Consider the following 20385-nt stretch of genomic DNA (forward strand, 5'->3'; position numbering starts at 1 on the left):
GACTATCCACGAAAGAAGTTAAAAATATAAGAAGTTAAAAATATTTGACTAACCAAGAAAAAATTGGACTATACACGAAATTTTGACAACCCACAAGGAGTAACCGTGTAGTTTTATCTAAATGGGGTAAAAAGACAAAAACATCCTCATGTGCAAAGCATGTGCTGCCACTTGACGGATATTTTTGACAGACGTTAGGTCAATGACCGCACTAGCAATACGTGCAAACCACAAGGACTCCCCAAGCAAAAAAAGTTAAGGGACTGAACATGAAATCTAAACAAATCAGAAGGACTGACCGCATAATTATGTCTAATACTAAAACCACACTCTCTGCCAGTTCATAAAATTTACACCCATAACAAGTTAACTCTTTCTACTCCCGAGTATAACATCACGTCTAAATATTCATTATAATGTTAAGGTGTTCGCGTCTAAACTAATTTCTGATGGATTATGCCTATCCTCTGCATGCTACTGTACCTAAATCTTCTGCATCTTTCTGCAAAAAGTTGATGTTACCTCTGTGCTTGATCTGTTGTACTTGGTGCAACAGGAGCAGTATTGCTTGGTCCGGCACCATTTTCCAGTGGAGGTGGGGTCCCCCATTTCCCTTCCGACTCCAATGGCTCGATAATACAGACCCCACCATCGCTAAGTCCTAATGCAAATTGATCAACTTCAGATGGATGGGCAGCAATCACAAGTGGATGCACCCTTGAACTGCAAAATCATATGCTATCAGAAAACTAGTAGTGTCGAAATCGACCCTTTAACTTATAAATTGATCAATCTGAGTTCTTATCCAGAAAGTATACAGGTCAAACAAACTTTTTTATAAAGATAAATACACTAACGAAAGACTTACTTTGGATTGTTTGGCAAATAAGCAGTTGAACTGATCCGACATCGCAACCTGAGTGTTGATCCAGTAAGAATACCAACACTTCCATCTTCAAAACCGACAAATATTGAATTGCTATCGCATGAATAAGTAGCACTGGTGATCAAGCCACTTGTCTCTGGCGGAAACCACTATTTAACAAGAATCATACGAATCAAAAAATAATTTAGATTGGAATCACAACTACACGAATTGCAAGTAGGTATCTTTTCATTAACAAAAAGGAAATAACAGATGCCTAACTTCAATATGAGATTGATAAGGTGATGATGTTCTCAAAGATATTGAAACATAGTACCTGTTTAGGGGATTCCATTTTAGGAGCTTCATAAACAGCTATCTGAGTTTCATGGACGGCAAGCAAGTGTGTCTGATCTTGGTGAAACTGCACACGTGTATCAGCAAGGGGAGCAGCCACACGTCCTGCTGGAATTTGCAACTGTTTGCTTGTTTGCTTCTCCCATCCACCTGTGTTCCAAACACACAACTGCACACAAAGATAAAACTCAGACGGTACACATACCCACGTTTTATAGTGTATAAGCAACTTAGACCCATTAACATTATGGGTCAATTCGGTTATGTTTCTCTAGGGGTCAGACAGGTTTTTTAAATAGATAGTAGCTTTGGAACAGGTCAAACAGGTTGTGCAGATCAAATGAGCCAGAAGTCACTCGATGTAAAGCTCATTCAGCATTTTATCAAAAATATAAAAAAAATAAAAATAAATAAACTGTAAGTTAAATGATGTTAACTTGCATTGTAATATTTGATACACCATCTATAAAAACTGAATGATTTGGGTCAGCTCGACCCAGGCCAAAAAGTACACATTTTGCTAACTCTATTTGACAAGGATATTCTTGATATTGACCTTTCCTCAGAGCATGTTAACCGAATGAACTTTTAACATTTGGATAAAGAAAATGTCAACAAACCAGGAACAAAGGTCATTGAGTTTATCTTACCTGAGAATCAGCACCAGAAGATACAAGCACATTAAGCACGTTGGAGAAAGCCAGGCCCGTTATTCTTTTACTATGGCCTTTAAGCTTCGTTTTGACCTACTCATAAAAATTATCAGCATCAGTTCATGTATTTAAAAAAACTTCACTAGAGAGTTAAATTTGAAAAAGAGCTAGTGAACAACCTCATCGACTCTGACATTATATATTTGGATAGAAGAATCATCCATGCCTATTGCAATTATGTTGTTATCTTGTGGATGGAATGCTAAAAACGTTGCTGCAGGTGGTGGAGGCATGAATGTAGTCATAGTCTGCAAATCAAGAAAACAGTATGTAGATGTATCAAATCAAAAAAACAAAACAAAAAACTAATTACGAAACTAATAGTATCGTGAAACAGGATCTAAAGAATCAGAGAGATGCTCAAATTTTATTAGGTACTAATTATGTCCAGACATAGGCCAAGGCCCTTCATATACATTGATATCAAAATTGCCCTTCTTTAAGATACACAACAGTCATCTTACCTTAAACGTCATCATATTAAACAAAGAGATTTTCCCGCCAGAAGCAGACATAACATAGGAATCATTCTTCGACAATGCAAAGCAGGAAATGGCATCTTCAGGGTTTGTATCACTTATATCATTAGTCATCAATATACCACTTGTTGGTTGCCATAGCTGAGGTACAATGTTAGCAGTAGCCTAAAAAAAAAGGGGAAAACATGTTAAGTAAAAGGAGATATGTTAACATTTAGAAAAAACTCAGAATGTTAAATATAAATACCTTCCCAGAAGAATTACGGTCATTCCTTTGCCATTTCCATAGTTTATGAACAGCATTGGCAGCTAGAGCTAAAATGGCAAATCCTGAATTTGTGTATATCAATCTTGAAACCTTAGAGAACAAGTTAAACCAAAGTCAATAAAACTAATATTTCTGGTCAAACCTAGCGAATTGGGTGTTACCAACATAAAATGGAGTGTAGAAATACCCGCATTGGTGAAGATGTGTTGTCGGGAAGCCTTAAGGAGCGGCACTGGGCAGGTTCTGTAATTTCAGTTAGTTTCCAGATTCTGGATTTTTCCATTGTTTCATCTCCAATTCTGGGTTTCACATCTATTGGACTACGATTGTCACCATTCTACATGCACACACATATAAAAAAAAAAAAATGGATCATGAGCACTAGTTAACATAACTAAGCAAATACATAACTAGTTCACAGTCTCGTTAAACAGTAATCATGAAAAAACACAAGATTAAAAATGCTAACCATCGCCATCATGGGGGGCATTGTTGTAACCCTGTCCATAATACTTGGTCCCACAGACATATTAGCAGCACCAAACATGCACATCATGGGGGTCTGTATATGTGTGGAGCAATTCAGTATGACGTTAAAAAGAGATAAACAAGATGAAAGACATAAGAATGCATTACCTTCACAGCAGATGCAGATCCAGATGCAATTCTGGAAGCATCAAAAGGACGATTCTCCATGGTTCTTAGTAACCTTATTCCATCAGGATTAGCAAGAATTTTTATGCCATTTTCGTTTGTTGAAACAGCCATCAAAATCCCTTCTTTATTGAATTTTATACAAGGAGCAGCCTGCAGATACATCAACAAGAAATGCTTAATATCTAACGAGTAACGAGTCAAACACGCAACTAAAATAGCTTTAATAAAAACAGAAGTAGTCCAAAATGTGTTTTAAATGCAGGAAGTCTCCATAGTCATATTTTCTGGGAATGACAGAAACTCGTAATCATATTTATAACAGTAGCTAATTATCAAGAAAGTATATAATTGCTGACATATAGAGGCGGGTTGTTTTGACCTGTGCCACAAAGTCAAATAAATTACAAAGGTTAAAATAACACGAAAGTATTAAAGAGTACCGGTAAACCACCGTCCGCGTCTGTTGTAGTCAATAAGTTAACATTGTCCATATCCCAAAATTTAATCATAAACTCATCACCAGCAGCGAGAAAACGATTCTTGATGGTATCAAACCGCACAACCTCAACTGATCGTTTTCCAAGCCCGTTATATGTACGTTTCACAGCTCCTTCACTTTCATTCCATTCAACAATGTAGGAATCTCCTTCTTTATTTGTTCCACAAGAGAATAACCTATCAGTTGTGCAAATATCATCGTGCAAATATGTTACTTAACATCATAGATAGCCAGAATACCTTCAACATCAAACCAAATGGAGGTAGCAAAGAAGATTGGGTTAGATTGTCAACATGGTTTAACATGGTTCACTTAGGGTTATATTGGGTTTTAGGCTGCAGTCTTGTAGTCAGTGGACGGGAGGTATTTCATTCCATTGAAGATTGTAACTTCACCATGTTAAGTAATAAAAAGTTAATTTAATTAAAACAAAAAGGGGGATATTTTGTCACTTACACTAAAAATTTGAGCTACTTTACAGCCCATTTACTCTAATGGGTTAAAATTTCTACCTATAACATTCAAAAGTTAAGAAAGTGTGGAGATTCAAGTTTTTAAACCTTGTTCCGTCAGCACAATATGCCATTGTGGTGGATGAATGACCAGGAGCATCATAGTCCACTCTTGAACCCATATTATCATACAACCACGCCTTAATTTTCCCATCAGTTGCTGTTGAGAATATAAACTGGTACAACGATTATAAAAAAACAATTAGCAGCTTATATCTAGCGCATAATTATTTTAGTAACACAGTAGCATAGTAAATAAATCATAAAAAGGACTAAAAGATATTTTGCTAACATCATTGATGGTCACTTCTAGAGTTCGATTATACCTGAATATTTTCTTTGAAATGTGGACAAACAGAATATACCGGTGCATCATGACCCTCAAATGTATATTGTTTTGTCCCTGTTACTGCATCCCACACCTGTAATAAGAAACTTCAAATTACACATAGAGGATTGTAACAGCATGTGATTTTGGAGGAGAGCAAAACAACTAGAAGACAAACCTTTATTAATCTATCATCTCCACATGTCACAATGCAAAGTTGTTTGTTGGGGTAAGAGAAAGCAAGATCATTAACGCTGCCACCATGAGCATCAATCTGTACAATAAAAAGCAGATAAAATGATACAGCTCACGAGCCATAGACATCCAATTAGACAACGCCAGCTGTCAGCCTGTCCCACTTAAGTTATAGAGGTAAAACTTTGAAGAACAAAAGAGATGAGAGCACACACAAACCTCCAAGTGGTTTCGCAGATCATCACCACCATGATAAGAGTATATCTGTACAATGTGCTTTGAGTATGCAACACCTATATGTAAGTTCCAAGATTAGAACGCAAGTTTCAAACAATTTCCCAATTGTTACATTAACAAAGTACTTAATAATGAACAAATTACTGAAAAGAACAATTATTTATATTACCAAACAGTGTTCCATCGGGGCTCCAAGTTACACGATTGATTGATGCACTATTGTCATTGGTCAAAGATGCCTATTTCAAGCACAAGTCAAAGTCAACATCCAGTGCATTTCAGTCTAAATACATCTTATATGGTTAAGAAGGAAACATTTCGGATGATAGATAAAAATATATAGTGGCATACAAACCTGCAGAGGCATTGAACAAGCGCCAAGATCCCAAACCTTGAAATTCTTGTGAGCAAGCTTCTCCCTACTACCGAGCTCCCATATCATGATTTCTCCATTATTCGATCCAACTAATGTAAATAAAAACAAACCAAATATTAGATAACACAAGATACTTTACCAGCATTAGATGTCTTGAAAGGTAAACTATTAAAGACAGGAATATAAAAACTAGATACATAGAAAGTTGGAACTAACCAAGAAGCAAGATTTGCTGAACTGGATGGAAATCCATACTTTTGACAACAGACCCCTGATTTAGGGTCATCACTACAGCCTTAGGTAAATCATCAGATGAGTAAGAGCTTTGACCTTGACTTTGACCGAGACTTTGACCCATATAACCAACTTGCAACATGTTTACAGGCATGTGATTGACCTGCTAAGAACAGTAACACATCCAGTCAAAATATGGAAAAACAACATACTGGTTATCCTGGGAATAGTTGACATCGGAATATAAGGCAATTAATGTCCTTCTATTTTAGAGTCAGAATAAAATCGAGCTTAGATCGATTTAATCAACTGAGAAGTTAATATTTAAGAGAAGGATTTACACACACGTTAAATAATATATAAGCTCATGATTTATTTTGATTTAGTCACAAACATAAATAAATAAAAAATAGCAGTGTCATACTTCATCAGATATACCAAATGCCCTCGTTCTCTTCATCACATGTTCAGAGTCAGCAGTTTGATAGTCTACAGCTGGATTATTAGTTGGAGGAGTCCTTGGCCGCTTTAATAAAGCTTCAATTTAATACAAAACAGGGAAAACCAGTTATCAGAAATACACCACTTAATAACTTTATCACGGATAATATTAATCATCACAAAATATAAATTAAAAAAACAAAAAACCTTACCAGCATTATTAGGTGAAGCGAAACCTATAGGGCCAGCAGAAACGGATGGATGAGGCACAGGGGTTGGATTTGCCATCCAACCTGCAAGAGAAGATGGCAAGGTTGCAGGTGCTGGCTGAAAAGGCTAAAAATTACAAATGAGGTAAATTTTAGTAAATATTAACATCAGTTCTCGAGTTATAATTTAAGCCGACTGTAAAAGGAAAAACTACACTTACGCCATGAGCACCAAGAGGGGGGAATCCTGCAGGCTTTGGTACAGAACCCATTAAATGATTAGTTACAGGAGATGGGGCCCGTGCGCCATTTGGCTGTGACTGTCCACAAGTATGATCAACAAACAACGTCTTTATATCCGGATTCGGCTTCGGATTCTTACACAGCTGGTGCTGCCAATTCAGACTACAACCCAAAACTAACAATCAAAAAGATGTCTTGAAAAGGAAACAAAAAAACAATGCAACGGGTCAAAAAGATATGAACCTCTGGTTAATAAGTGTCCGCAGTCTTGAATTCTTTAAACTAGGGAAATTTAACTTGTCACGAAACAGGGGATTTGCTTCGATCAATTTCTTTAACTCACCGAGCATTATACCCCTAGCAGACTTGGTGTCTCCATATTTTGATAGTTGTTCATTGTCCCTGTAAACAAGTATTTGAATAGTAAAATGACGACTTCATACAACAAAATTTCAGATAGTACAAAATGAATATCACAGATTGCAAAAATCCTCACAAACCTGAAGTTCTCCAGGGTCAAAAGCTGAGTTATTTCTTTAAAAAGATCCTCATTAAAAGCAGAAAACACTTTCAAGTCCTTCACCAGAATTTCAACAGCTTTAGCACGATCCTTCCTATAAATTAATTATAATATAAGTGTTTATCACCATGCGTAAAGTTTGAAAATACAAGTGCATAAGTACACATTCAGTAACATTAATATCTATAAATAAAAGTTGTATTACTGCATACTTATCTAGGGCTTCAAGGTACTTCTGCTTCCGTATCTCAAAGAAGATTTTCATTGAATATCTATTATCATCAACCTTTGTGAATCCAGACAGGTACTTTTCAACCTCATCCCAATCACCATTCGTCACAATTTCTTCAAAGAAACGCATATTGAAGAAAAATCCTGATTCTTGCTCCAGCCTACACAAACAAATACAAAAAATAGTGTAGACAAAAACAGCACAGCATGACTAAAAATTACCAAATGTCATTTTACATACTACTCCGTATTATGTAGAGAGGAAGGAACAAATATTAACACTTAATAAAAACAATAAGAACGTTCAATCCTTTTTATTTGAATCGTTTAAGTGTACAATTCCAACATAGTGCATACTTTTAAACCTTCATTGAAGAGTTTAAGAACATTTAAAGCATAAAAGTAAAAAAAAAAAAAAAAAAAAAAACCAAAGTCAACAAAATCAAAACCAGCCCATCTATTCTCTGCGCATATATACCTGAGTTACACATTGATGATTTTTCAAATTATCATAAAATTTCAAACTATGCATCAATGAGTATCTGATTGATTGATGTATAAAAATGTAAACTTTTGTAAATATGTCAAATTGTCAATTTAAATGGTTATAAAATAAAATATTAAAACTTGATTTCTTACCATTTTAAAAGTGTATTTGATACAACACTACCCTGTACCCTGTACCCTGTGTGTGTATATATATATAATAAATGAACAACAAATATATATTTAAAGATAAATAGATCAACCATACCTGTGAACAGTCTCTTTAAACTTCTCTTCATCTAAAAACTGAAGTATTAAAAACACAAGCTCTCTACTGAGAGACGACATAGTTTTCCAAAAACTGCAATTAATTAAAATCAAAAAAGCAAATAAATACCTAAAATCATCACAGATCGGAGAATTAAAACAATAATTCTTTCAAATTCAGCTAAACGGGTAAACAGAACCCTAATTCAACGTACATACAAAACATTTATATCTATACATACTCAAAATCAGAAAATACGTAATCTATAAACACAATTGATTATCATGATACAGCAATTTAGATGCGTATGAGTATGAAATTGATACAATTATTAAAAAGATGTTGTTACCTTTTGGTGAGAAATTGTACAAAACGTAGGGTTTGTAGAGAGAGAATGAAATTTTAGGTTTAATTTCAACAAAGAATAAAGTGGTGTGTTTTTAGAGAGAGAAAGTGAAAGAGGTGTGAAGCGAAGAACCATTCGAGACACAGATATAAATACAACCGATGATAGGGATGGGGCCCCGATTAGGAATTTGATAAGAACGGTAGATAATCATTTGTTACGTTTGATAAGCTAAATAACTTATCAAAAGTGGACAGGATTTATTTTATTTATATTTGTCGCGCATATCGACGAGTTCTTTTAAAAGGAGTTCTTAATTTTTATTTGGAAAGGATACGGTGGGGACGACCTCACGAAAGATGCTGTGTTCCTGTGGGGTCCACTTCTGATGTTGCTAACTTTGTCAACATTTAAGACTTAGCTTTGGAAATTGCGTTCTTTTTCTTACCTAAAAAAAACTTTTTCATTAAAGAGTTTATCGCATGCTGTATGCATATTGTATTTTACCTTCTTTTTTCCTTTAAGTTGAGAATTGCAATAATTATAAAACTAGATAGATTTATTTGTGGTCATTTGATAAAAAACAGTATAACACAAATATATAAAGTTGAATCATTAATTTTATTTTAGATCTTACAATTACATGTGATTGGATCTTCCAATCACATAACAATCACATGTAATTGACTTCTGTTTTTTAATCCTAGCCACTAATTACATTGATTCAAGGACTAAAATTTATCTCCCGAATTTTCAAGCAAAATTAAGAATATAAATGAATATTTCTCCAAACATATATATATATATATATATATATATATATATATATATATATATATATATATATATATATATATATATATATATTGGTAGGATCAAGAGGGAAGTAACCATTCGGGGGGAAGCGGGGGGAAGCAATTTTTTTTTTCGTTTTTTGAAAAAACTTTGTTCACGAACATTATAGATTGGATGAAAATATGAACATTTAATAAAGACACATTGTGATAAATGTTTTTATTTTGGAGAAAAACGCTCGAAGAAGTAATATATAACAATTATCGTGTTTTTCGAGCGTATTTTGAGGTTTTAGATATTAGAGTTTGAATATTAGGGTTTATAGGGTTTAGATATTAGGGTTTAGAAATTTAGGGTTTAGGGTTTAGATTTAGGGTTTAAATTTAGGATTTAGATTGAGTTTTTAACACGAACGGTTTAGAGTTTAGGGTTTAGGGTTTGGTGTTTTGGGTTTATGGAATAAACCCAAAACACCAAACCCTAAACCCTAAACCCTAAACTCTAAATCGGACTAAATTTTACTTCACAAAACATGAAGAAGAAAAAAACGTTAACATTCTTCACGAACAATATTATCTTGAATGTTATTTTTGTCGATCGTTTTCTCGCCAAAATAATAACATTCATCACGAAGTGTCTTTTCTAAATGTTCATATCTTCATCCAATCTATAATGTTTGTGAACAAAGTTTTTTCAAAAAACGAATTTTTTTTTTTTTGCTTCCCCCCGATTGGTTACTTCCCCATTGATCCTGCCTATATATATATATATATATATATATATATATATATATATATATATATATATATATATATATATATATATATATATATATATATATATATATATATATATATATATATATATTGTATGTATAGTTCATTTTCCTATTTATCTAACATGTAATTGATTGTGATCCATATATCTTTTTTACGATCTTAAATTGTTATTGAAATTTGTATATTTATATCTTTTCTAAATCACGTAATGGTTAAAATACTCTGATTGGCCCAAAATGGCGGTTTCTACTGTGGAAACGAAGCCCTGCCCGTTTTTCTCTTACCCTTTATCTTTATTTTCACATATTATCCATCCATATCGACGCTCTGTAAATCGACATCCCATAATCGACTGATTGTTGTGTATTCGCTTGTTGTTGTTGATTTTTGACATCTATTTGTCATCGGGAGCCATTTTCCTTTGTTTCTTGCCTCATATTGAATGACGATTTTTGTACAAATTAGGGTTTCCTCACTTTCTTCACATGGAGTGACGGATTTTTTATAAATTAGGGTTTGAGGTGGTTGACCTGAAACCTTAGTTGGCGTTGTTGTTGCTAGCTTCTTTCATAATCCTCATAGTCGCAAGCACCATAGATTCCCTTCCTCACTCGTACGAAATCCTCGTTTAATCTAAAATTCGATCAATATTAGGACGTTTACCATTATTATTTATGAGATATTTTAAATTTTCTAACAATTTTTACTCATAATCAATGTCATATTATTTGTAGACGATTTTATAGAACCTAACTATACTTAAACTCAATATCATGTCATAGAGTATAAGTTAAAACAAATAAATACTAAAGTAGGCCTAAGGTATGCGGATGATATGATATTTTTTGAAAAATGGTGTAAGCATGATGCACCAAATATCTCAAAGTTACTAAAATATTTTGAGGACATGTCGGGCTTAAAGGTCAATTTGAAGAAAAGCAATATATCCGGTGTAGGTATATCACAACATGGAGTAATAGCAATGGCAAAAGCGTATGGAGTGCTCCCCCGGATCCTTTCCATTCGTGTACCTTGGTATGCCAATCGGGATCAAAGAAAACAAATATTTTCGTGGCAGCCCACTAATGGCAAGTTCAAAAACAACTCCCGGAATGGAAAGCTAAAACAATCTATTTCGGTGGAAGACTTACCATGGTGAAATCTATCCTTAGTTGCTTACCATTTTACTATTTATCTTTGTCTCTTTAGAGGTCTCCATAGGAACACTTCAACTTTTCTCGGAACTAGTTTATTTCTCCAATTCGCATGCGAAGAGGATGTCGGAACCGTTAGCAAATTGTTGTCGATAATTGAAAGATAACAATTTAACAGTAAAATATCCATTCGCTGCCAGGTTCCAAGTCCAAGATTTACCCGACCTGAGATCAAAAGAAAAATATGAAATTAAAACGATCAGGGCCTCAAACTCGCTAAGCGATATGGACCATTGCCACCGTAGTTAAACGTTGCCGGATGAATCTGCTATTGAAACACGATATTTGATGCTAGCTTCTTATATAGTCTCGAGCCTGAAAAGTCTTGGAAAAATGAATCGCATACAATCATCACCACACCAGTGATCATACCAAAAGGAGGTCGATCCTCTATCGCCAATTGCTTTTTTGAAAGAGCCTCTAAATGGTATTTGCAAGTCACCAATTTGACTACCTGTATACACAATGTTATTCCAAACGCCCAATGTTGGAGGACAAGCAAGCCCACTCTCCGACCGTAAGCCACGTCAATTCCATAAATTCGACATTTAATTTTAACCCACAAACAATTGGTTTCGGTTTTAAACCTCCACCACCATTTTTCTCAAAAGTGCAAGATTCTTGATTTTTAATGACCGGATGTTTAGCCCCAGTCCCCATAAGGTAAAAGTGTATGATGAAATGCCACGTTCATATCGATTATAAACGTTTCATATTAATTGGTTTCATTGCGAGGTTTTGACCTCTATATGAGTCGTTTTTCAAAGACTGCATTCGTTTTTAAAACAAACCGTAACCTTTATTTTATCGACAAAGGTTTAAAAGACATAACGTAGATTATCAAGTAATGATAATCTAAAATATAACGTTTACACACGACCATTACATAATGGTTAACAATAATATGATACAACGAAGTGTTTTTCGAATGCAGTTTTTAAACATTATCATACAAGCATGCTGACTCCAATTCTTGTCCTTAATTAGCATGCAACAGCGGAAACTCTTAATAATCGCCTGAGAATAAACATGCTTAAAATGTCAACAAAAATATTGGTGAGTTATAGGTTTACCTATATATATCAATTTGTAATAATAGACCACAAGATTTCATTTTCGTAATAAGTGAAGGTCTGCTCACTGCTATAAAATCCATTCATATTATGAACACCTGGTAACCGACATTAACAAAAATGCATCTAGAATATCCCCATACAGGAACCTCATCTGTATATAATACAAACCTCGAAGTACTAAAGCAGTTCAAATTCTCTGACTGAGGCTTGTCAAAGCCCATAGATCTATCTTTAGGATTCGCGTCAATTAGTGGCGTTCACTAATTCTTAGGTTATCAAGCTAAACAAAAAGGGATACACAGTATAATAGTTCAATCATAGAATGTAGTTCAAGTACTTGTGTCTATTTTGTAAAACATTTACAAAGCTTCATGTATTCTCATCCTAAAAATATTAGATAGTAAAAATGGGACTATAACTCACTTTCACAGATTTTCAATTCGTCGAAAATTAGACTTGGCTACGGATTGATTCACGAACCTATAACAAATATATACATATATATATATATATATATATATCAAAGTATGATAGAAATACATTCACATCATATTTTTATTTACGTGTTGACGATATAAGTTGATTAAGTTAGCAGTCCAACGTTAGTAGTCCACAGTTAGTAGTACATATATAGTTCAAAGTATCACCCTGAAATAATCAAAATATAGTGTACACGTATTGTATAAGACTCAATCATGACGCAAGATACATCTATTGTCTTTGAAGTAATCTCGACGTATTGTGTATATGGTGTCTTTCGATTTATCCGACGTATTGTGTAACTATTGTCTTAACTAATCAAGATCACATGATATTGTCTCGGACTTAACCAAGACCAGTATATTACAAGGAAAAACTCAAGACATGTTAGAATACATGTATAATACAAGATAAGTTAGCTAGGATATGGTTAGTATAGATTTTATCAAAATAATCACGTAGTCATTTTAGCCATTTTTAACCAATATTGTTTTGCCCATAACTTCTTCGTTACAAATCGGTTTTGAGTGAATCAAATTGCTATGGTTTTATAATGAACTCAAATTTTTAAAGCTAAACTGAAAAAGTAGTGGTTTATAGTCAAAATTACAGATTGCAAGTCGGATTTGAAAGAGGCAGTCATTTCCGTTGAAAGAACGACATCTTGATGACCATTTTGAAAAACCTACTTCTACTTTGAGTTTAACCACCATTTTTAGATATATTATCATGTTCATATGAAAAATCATTTTCCCAAAAAACAAACTTTAAATTCAAAGATTAAGATAGTTTTTAATTATCCAACCCAAAACAGCCCTCGATTTTACTATGACGGCCTATGTCCAGTTTTACGGTGTTCTTCGTGTTTTCAAGTTTTATCTCATTAAGTTAGCATATCATATAGATATAAAACATGTGTTAAGTTGTTTTTAAAAGTCAAGTTATAAGTATTAACTTTGTTTGCGAACAAGTTTGGAATTAACTAAACTATGTTCTAGTGATTACAAGTTATATTCTTCGAATAAGATAGTTATATAAGTATGAATCGAACGAGGTTATGAACATCATTACTACCTCAAGTATAGTAGGTAAACCTACTGGAAATGATGAGAAATAAACTTGAGCTTCAAAGGATCTTTGATGGCTTGGAAGTTCTTGAAGTAGAATCATGACACAAAAACAAGTTCAAGTAAGATTACTACTTGATTTAAGATAGTTATAGTTATAGAAATTAAATCAAAGTTTGAATATGAATATTACCTTGAATTAGAAAGATAACCTACTGTAAATAACAAAAGGTTTCTTGATCTTAGATGATTATTTGGAATGGATTTGAAAGCTTGGAAGTAGTCTAGCAAATTTGAAAGGATTTTCGAAGTGTTCTTGAAGTGTTCTTCCTATGATGACTATGGCTTGATTATTGAAGTAGTTTTTGATGAAAATGATGATTAGTTTACTAGAAATTTCATTCTTGAGGGTGTGGGTGTGTTTTGAGAGAGAATTAGAAAGAAAATTGGAAATGAAATGAAGTGAATGGTGAGTGGTGAGTGGGGTTAAAAGGAGTTCTTGTTTTGTTTTCTTGCTCATAAGTCATGCTAGTTGTCTAATGGTTGGTTCCAACTATTTGTTGACTCATCAAGGGCTGCTAAGAGCTGAATTATTATGTGTATATACCAATAGTATATACATATAGAAGCTGGGTATTATACAGGTACAAATACCGAACGAATACGAGTAGAAATTTTAACGCCCCGTCCTAATCCATCCGGACAAAGTCAATATCGATTATAAACGATTCATAATAGTTGATTTCATCGCGAGGTACTTGACCTCTAAATGATACATTTTACAAACATTGCATTCGTTTTTTAAAAGACAAACTTTCATTTCATCGAAAGTTGACAGGTATGCATACCATTTCATAATATCCAAACTATAAATGACCTAATCTGTCATTTACTTAATAATAATCTCTAATGAACTTCAACGACTCGAATGCAACGTCTTTTGAAATATGTCATGAATGACTCCAAGTAATGTCCTTAAAATGAGCTAATGCACAGCGGAAGATTTCTTTCAAACCTGAGAATAAACATGCTTTCAAGTGTCAACCAAAAGGTTGGTGAGTTCATTAGTTTATAGTAATCATTTCATTTTCATAGTTTTAATAGACCACAAGATTTTAAATATTATAAAATGTGCAGAAGTCCCATTCCAACTGCACAAAAAAAAATATCTTTCATATGAAGAACACCTGGTGAGGATTCAAAATATAATAGTAACCATCTATGCCGGTCTTTCACCCCACGACTGAATACATGTGCCTTCAAAATATAGAACCTATGTGCCAGTCTTTACACCCCACGGCTGAACACATGTTTATAAAATATAGGACAACTGGTGCCAAAATGTCATCAATAATAAACCATCCACCCGGCTCGGGAGCTCATACGCTCTAACGGAAACCGGGGGCTAATGCGTGTCATAATAATCAACCCCAATCCCAGATAATTCTATCATAGAATGCAGTTAATGTACTTGTGTCTATTGCGTCAAACATTTATAAATGTGCATGTATTCTCAGTCCCAAAAATGTAAAGAGTAAAAAGGGAATCAAATGAAACTCACCATACTGTATTTCGTAGTAAAAATACATATAACATCATTGAACAAGTGTAAGGTTGGCCTCGGATTCACGAACCTATATCAATTATATGTATATTAACACATAATATTAATCATCTAAGTTTATAGATTTTATAAGGTATTATGATTAATATCCTTATATATAATCATTTTATTTCTTATAATAGATTATATTATCTATATATGATATATAATTTAATTAATGTTATAATAATAATAATTTAGTTAATATATTAAAACATGGTTGTTTGTAATATTAGTTATATTTACGTTACATGTAATGATTATATTTTTATATAAAGAATATTTGTTGTAATAATAATAATACTAGTAGTAATATTAGTAATATAAATAATGATAGTAATAATAATAATATTAAAAATAATAATTTTGATGTTAAAAATAATAATGATGATGATAATAATAATAATCATTATAATATTAATAAAATTAATAATAATAGTAATTTTCATAATAATAATAATAATGATATTAATAATAAACATAATGACAATTCTAATAATGATAGTTTTAATAATACTAATAATAATTATTATAATAAGGATAATAATAATAATATTATAAAAGGAGGCTACCTTCAAAGCAAGCCTAAAAATAAATGTCATAGCCCGGGATCGAACCCGTGACCTCTCGTTCACCCAAACACCTCCTAACCACTAATCCATCTCAGCTTTTCTAACTTAATTCGCATACTATTTTTATTTAACTTGTTTCATATCTGCTTCATTTCTCTTTATCATCTTAAATAAATTTTCAATCGATCCAATCAACCCTTCATCATCTTATACGTACACCACGATTATATTCCTCAGTGCAGCTCCTGATCGGCCCAACAGCATGTAAACTGGATCACGGCCCAATTACAGAGCCCCAAACATATTCTGTTGTTAATAATAAAAAAAAATGCAATGGCCGGGGATTGAACCCGTGACCTATAGATCTAAGAAAATACCCTCAACCATTCCACCATTCTCGTTTTTCTGATACATAATCATACCTATAATTAATAACCCGCAATACATCTGTTTCTTTTCCTTCTCATTAATCACAGCTCATCAATTCGTCACCTTCCATTAAGGTGTCTTTACAGCTCACCTTGATCATTAAGAACATCAAGTGGGGAACCTTTGCTTTATACTTAACGGTTAGAAGAAAAAAAACATAAATACATCATCGATAATCGATTTTTCCTTCCATATTCACTTTATAACTTTTCTCTCATCATCTTCTTATTATCTTTCCTTGTTGCGTGGCCTTTTGAACTGAAAAAGAAACAGATGTAGTAGTTATATGATCGATTGAATGATCAAATTGAGGGTTTGGTGTTGGCGACGGTTTAAAAGACAGGAGAGAGAGAGAGAGATAAATAAAGAGAGAGAGAAGAGAAGGTGGCGACATTAAAACAGAAACAAATGAAGATTCATGGCGGTTTATGGACTGAATTGAAATAGAAAAACAGCTACAGCAGGAGCCGTTTTGATGGCGGTTTGGGTCTTGATATGTTTGGTGATGATTTACGGTGGATGGTGGTGGTATGAGTTGAATTTGATGGTGATTTGGGGTTTGTTCTCGTCAGTGCTCCGAAACAGAAACACTAGAAGCAGTTTTAATATAACAGAAAAGAATGGGTTCATGAAGAATTTATAGAAGAGATATAGTGATAGAGAAGAAGAAAGAAAGTGATGAATTGTAAGAACGGGTTTTGTTTTAAATTCTTTGTTTTCCACTTTCAATTAATGATAGTCGATGTATATGGAAATGGTTGTACTCATTTGGTTTGTCTGTATTGATCAATGAGGTCGATAGATAACCAACTCTGACATAAAGGACATTCAAATTTCAATCAGGAAGAAAAGTAAATAAAATTTATTTATTAAATTCATTAATTTGTACGAGTAATAGATATAGAATCGTTTTTAGGGATATAAACAAACTTTAGATTCAGTTGTTAAGGATCTAAAACTGATTCAGAATTTTAAAAGTAACAATACGTATGTATTTATAGTTACATATATATATTATCGTATTTATATATATGTATATATATATTTACATGTTCATGTTTTTATATGCATATATATTTGTATTCTGAAAATGTATATGTATTTATATATAAGTATATCAGTATTTCCATCATTATATATATCGCTATATATATGTATTTATATAAAGAAACAAAGTAACCCTAATTATATAACATTAGCTTTTAATATTAATCTTATTAATAATAATGAAACTAATAATAATAAGAATAATAAGAATAAGAATAAATGAGTAATAATAATAATAATAACAATGATAATGATTTTAATATGTTTCTTGATAATTAATGACAATAATAACAAAAATGATAATAATAATAATAATAAATTGTATCATTTTATAAATAATGATTTTAAAATAATAATAACAACATTTATATAACAAATTACATGTAGTAGGTTTTATATTAAAATAATAATATTCATAATTTTGATATTAATATTAATATTTATTTTAATGAAAGTAATAGTAACATTATTAATATAATAATTATATTTTAACTTGTAATTTCTTTTAATGTTTTGATATTACAATTTATCAATTATGTAATATTTAATAATTATATCATAGATTACGTGATAACATTTATTGAATAATTAATTACAATATAATAATTATTGATAGAAATCCTTTACATATAATATCATATGTATAAATATTTATATAAATATATTCTTTTTAATAGTAATTTAATTATTCTATTTATTATATTTTTAATTCTGATTAACTAAAGGTATTTTATTGATTCAATGATATTACATATTCTTATATTTATATTTATATATTTATATTTTTATTTACACACAAATGTTCGTGAATCGTTGGGAATAGTCAAAGGGTAATTGATGACATGAATATTGATTTCAACACTTTCGAGACTCAACATTACAGACTTTGCTTATCAAGTCGAAATCATATAAAGATTAAGTTTAAATTTGGTCGGAAATTCCCGGGTCATCACAGTACCTACCCGTTAAATAAATTTCGTCCCGAAATTTGATCGAGGTTGTCATGGCTAACTATAAAAATGTTTTCATGACGAATATGGGTTGATGAATAGAGTTTTATTATCATTGAGTAATATAGATAAAACAATTTGAGTACGCGAAGAGTATAAGTGAAGCTATCGCAAGAGAGTAAAATGAGTAAGTGTATATTCATTTTAACCGATGACGTGGTTACGACTGATTTTCGAAATTCATGGAATTTAAAGAAAATCTTCGTAATAAGATTTGGTTCTTCGGCGATTTAGGAAATCAGGATCTCCTTTGATTAAATGCAATAATCTGTTTCGATTGCTTTGTCGGATATTTTCCTATATATCCACCCTCTCCATTTCCTTACAACTCACATCTTCTATTCTTTCTCCCTCAACTCATACCTTAAAGCATCCATTAATATGCTCCATCCCGTTCTGATCCTTGATATACTCCTAACCTTCATATCTGTCATCCTTCTCTTTCATCTACCACCAGAAGAATCTATTTACTTCTATTATACTCTTGGGCTTATAGTATTTCTAATTCTCCCGTGTCTTTATATTGCTATATGCATCGACATATATGGTTTATAATTTCTGAGTGATTGTTGGGTTTTATATCTTTTCTTATATTTCGATGTCCCTGCTTCTGTCTCCCCTAATCATTGTCATCCACAGTTAATGCTCTCTCCTATTTGCTGTGATTTATACCCCAATTTCTATTTCAGAGTTTTTGTCCTTTCGTTTCTTCTTCTTGTGATTAAGCACCGCTTGTAATGGTCCAGAATTTGCAGATATGAATTTCGAAATGAACATTGTTAATGTTCTAAGAAAGGAAATTGAAATGGCACGATCTTGATTTGTCAAATTATCAGAATATTCAAAAAGATAGAACTATCCAGAAGATATGTTCTTATTATGTTTGGAGATTGGGTAGAATGTGAGAGTCGTGTAAATGGCACATGATGACGGTATGTTCTGTGAATCATCACGTTCCATTAGAAATTCAACATGAATTACTGTAATATAATAACGTTGATCAAGTGTCATTATATTATACTAACTCATGCATCAGTTTCCAATACTACTTCAAAAACATTCATATTTTAAATTCGAAGGTTCGCAGAATATAGAAACTAAAACAGTTTCCTTTTACGATATAATACGGATAGCGCAGAGAGATAATTAATATTGAACGAGAATATTTATGAAGATATCTTCAGAAATATTGAGGATATTTATAATGAAATATACGGTGATATCTTAGGATTTTAGAATTAAATTGTGATGAAGAAATTCATTCACGATGATTTAGAGCGATTAAGGAGCAAGGTATTCGCTAAAGATTTCATCAGAAACAGAATCATCTGGATTCTTTATGTACAAGTTTAGTCCTTGTAATTTATTCAGAGTCTCCTTCATGGTTTGCTCAATCCGGTTTCCAGTTCCAACTTTTCTGAGCTTTGCCAATATACTATTCTTTATCTTTATACCTTCGACGGTTAAGGTCGTGTACAGTTTTTGCTGCTGTATTCAGCTTTTTCAGAATTTGGAGTATTGATTTGTAGACTGGGTGCTTTTCAAAATTTCAGAGTGGAAGATCATAATTCTAAAGGTTATATGTATACATATAACTATTGATGTAGAAACGTTGCGAGATTTGAAATACTGTTTGCGGATTCTTGGTAATTGGTATGGCAATTCTCGTTACAAGATGCGGGTGAGTATACGATAGAGTTTTAATGAACAAATATAATGATTCTTCAGAGAGACTTAAGTCAATGAGTAGTGAAGTTGCTGGTAAGTTTAATGCTAATATGGTGGAATATAAACGGTTCCCCGGTAACGATGATGAAGGGGTAATCTTTATAATAGGCTTTATTCGAAT

General features: G+C 32.4%; 1 protein-coding gene across 2 annotated transcripts; it reads right to left on the minus strand.

Moving 5' to 3' along the window:
• Positions 1 to 301: 301 nt before the first annotated feature.
• Positions 302 to 8572, minus strand: LOC139894275 (topless-related protein 4-like). Of its 2 annotated transcripts, none has more exons than XM_071877485.1 (26): positions 8468 to 8572; positions 8119 to 8211; positions 7346 to 7525; positions 7114 to 7227; positions 6857 to 7015; positions 6592 to 6775; positions 6374 to 6497; positions 6145 to 6257; positions 5703 to 5883; positions 5466 to 5575; positions 5280 to 5349; positions 5093 to 5166; positions 4857 to 4952; positions 4677 to 4772; positions 4399 to 4526; positions 3780 to 4014; positions 3319 to 3489; positions 3152 to 3244; positions 2870 to 3019; positions 2662 to 2772; positions 2400 to 2579; positions 2055 to 2183; positions 1873 to 1968; positions 1203 to 1391; positions 869 to 1035; positions 302 to 723 (listed from the first exon to the last, which is right to left on the minus strand). In XM_071877485.1, exons 2-26 carry the CDS (start codon positions 8196 to 8198, stop codon positions 519 to 521), a joined length of 3435 nt encoding a protein of 1144 aa, XP_071733586.1. In that variant the 5' UTR covers positions 8199 to 8211; positions 8468 to 8572; the 3' UTR covers positions 302 to 518. The 2 variants fall into 2 exon arrangements, with proteins under 2 accessions (XP_071733586.1, XP_071733584.1); XM_071877483.1 differs by having other exon boundaries at positions 5703 to 5886.
• Positions 8573 to 20385: the final 11813 nt, after the last annotated feature.

The sequence above is a fragment of the Rutidosis leptorrhynchoides genome, chromosome 2, assembly GCF_046630445.1.
Source record: "Rutidosis leptorrhynchoides isolate AG116_Rl617_1_P2 chromosome 2, CSIRO_AGI_Rlap_v1, whole genome shotgun sequence".
NCBI classification, from domain to species: domain Eukaryota; kingdom Viridiplantae; phylum Streptophyta; class Magnoliopsida; order Asterales; family Asteraceae; genus Rutidosis; species Rutidosis leptorrhynchoides.

Coding starts and splice junctions, on each gene's coding strand:
- LOC139894275 (XM_071877483.1), bottom strand. CDS start 8,198: ATGTCGTCTCTCAGTAGAGAGCTTGTGTTTTTAATACTTCAGTTTTTA. Junction 5,576..5,702: donor TCAGCAAATCTTGCTTCTTG/GTTAGTTCCAAC, acceptor TATTTACATTAG/TTGGATCGAATAATGGAGAA. Junction 5,167..5,279: donor CCCCGATGGAACACTGTTTG/GTAATATAAATA, acceptor ACTTACATATAG/GTGTTGCATACTCAAAGCAC.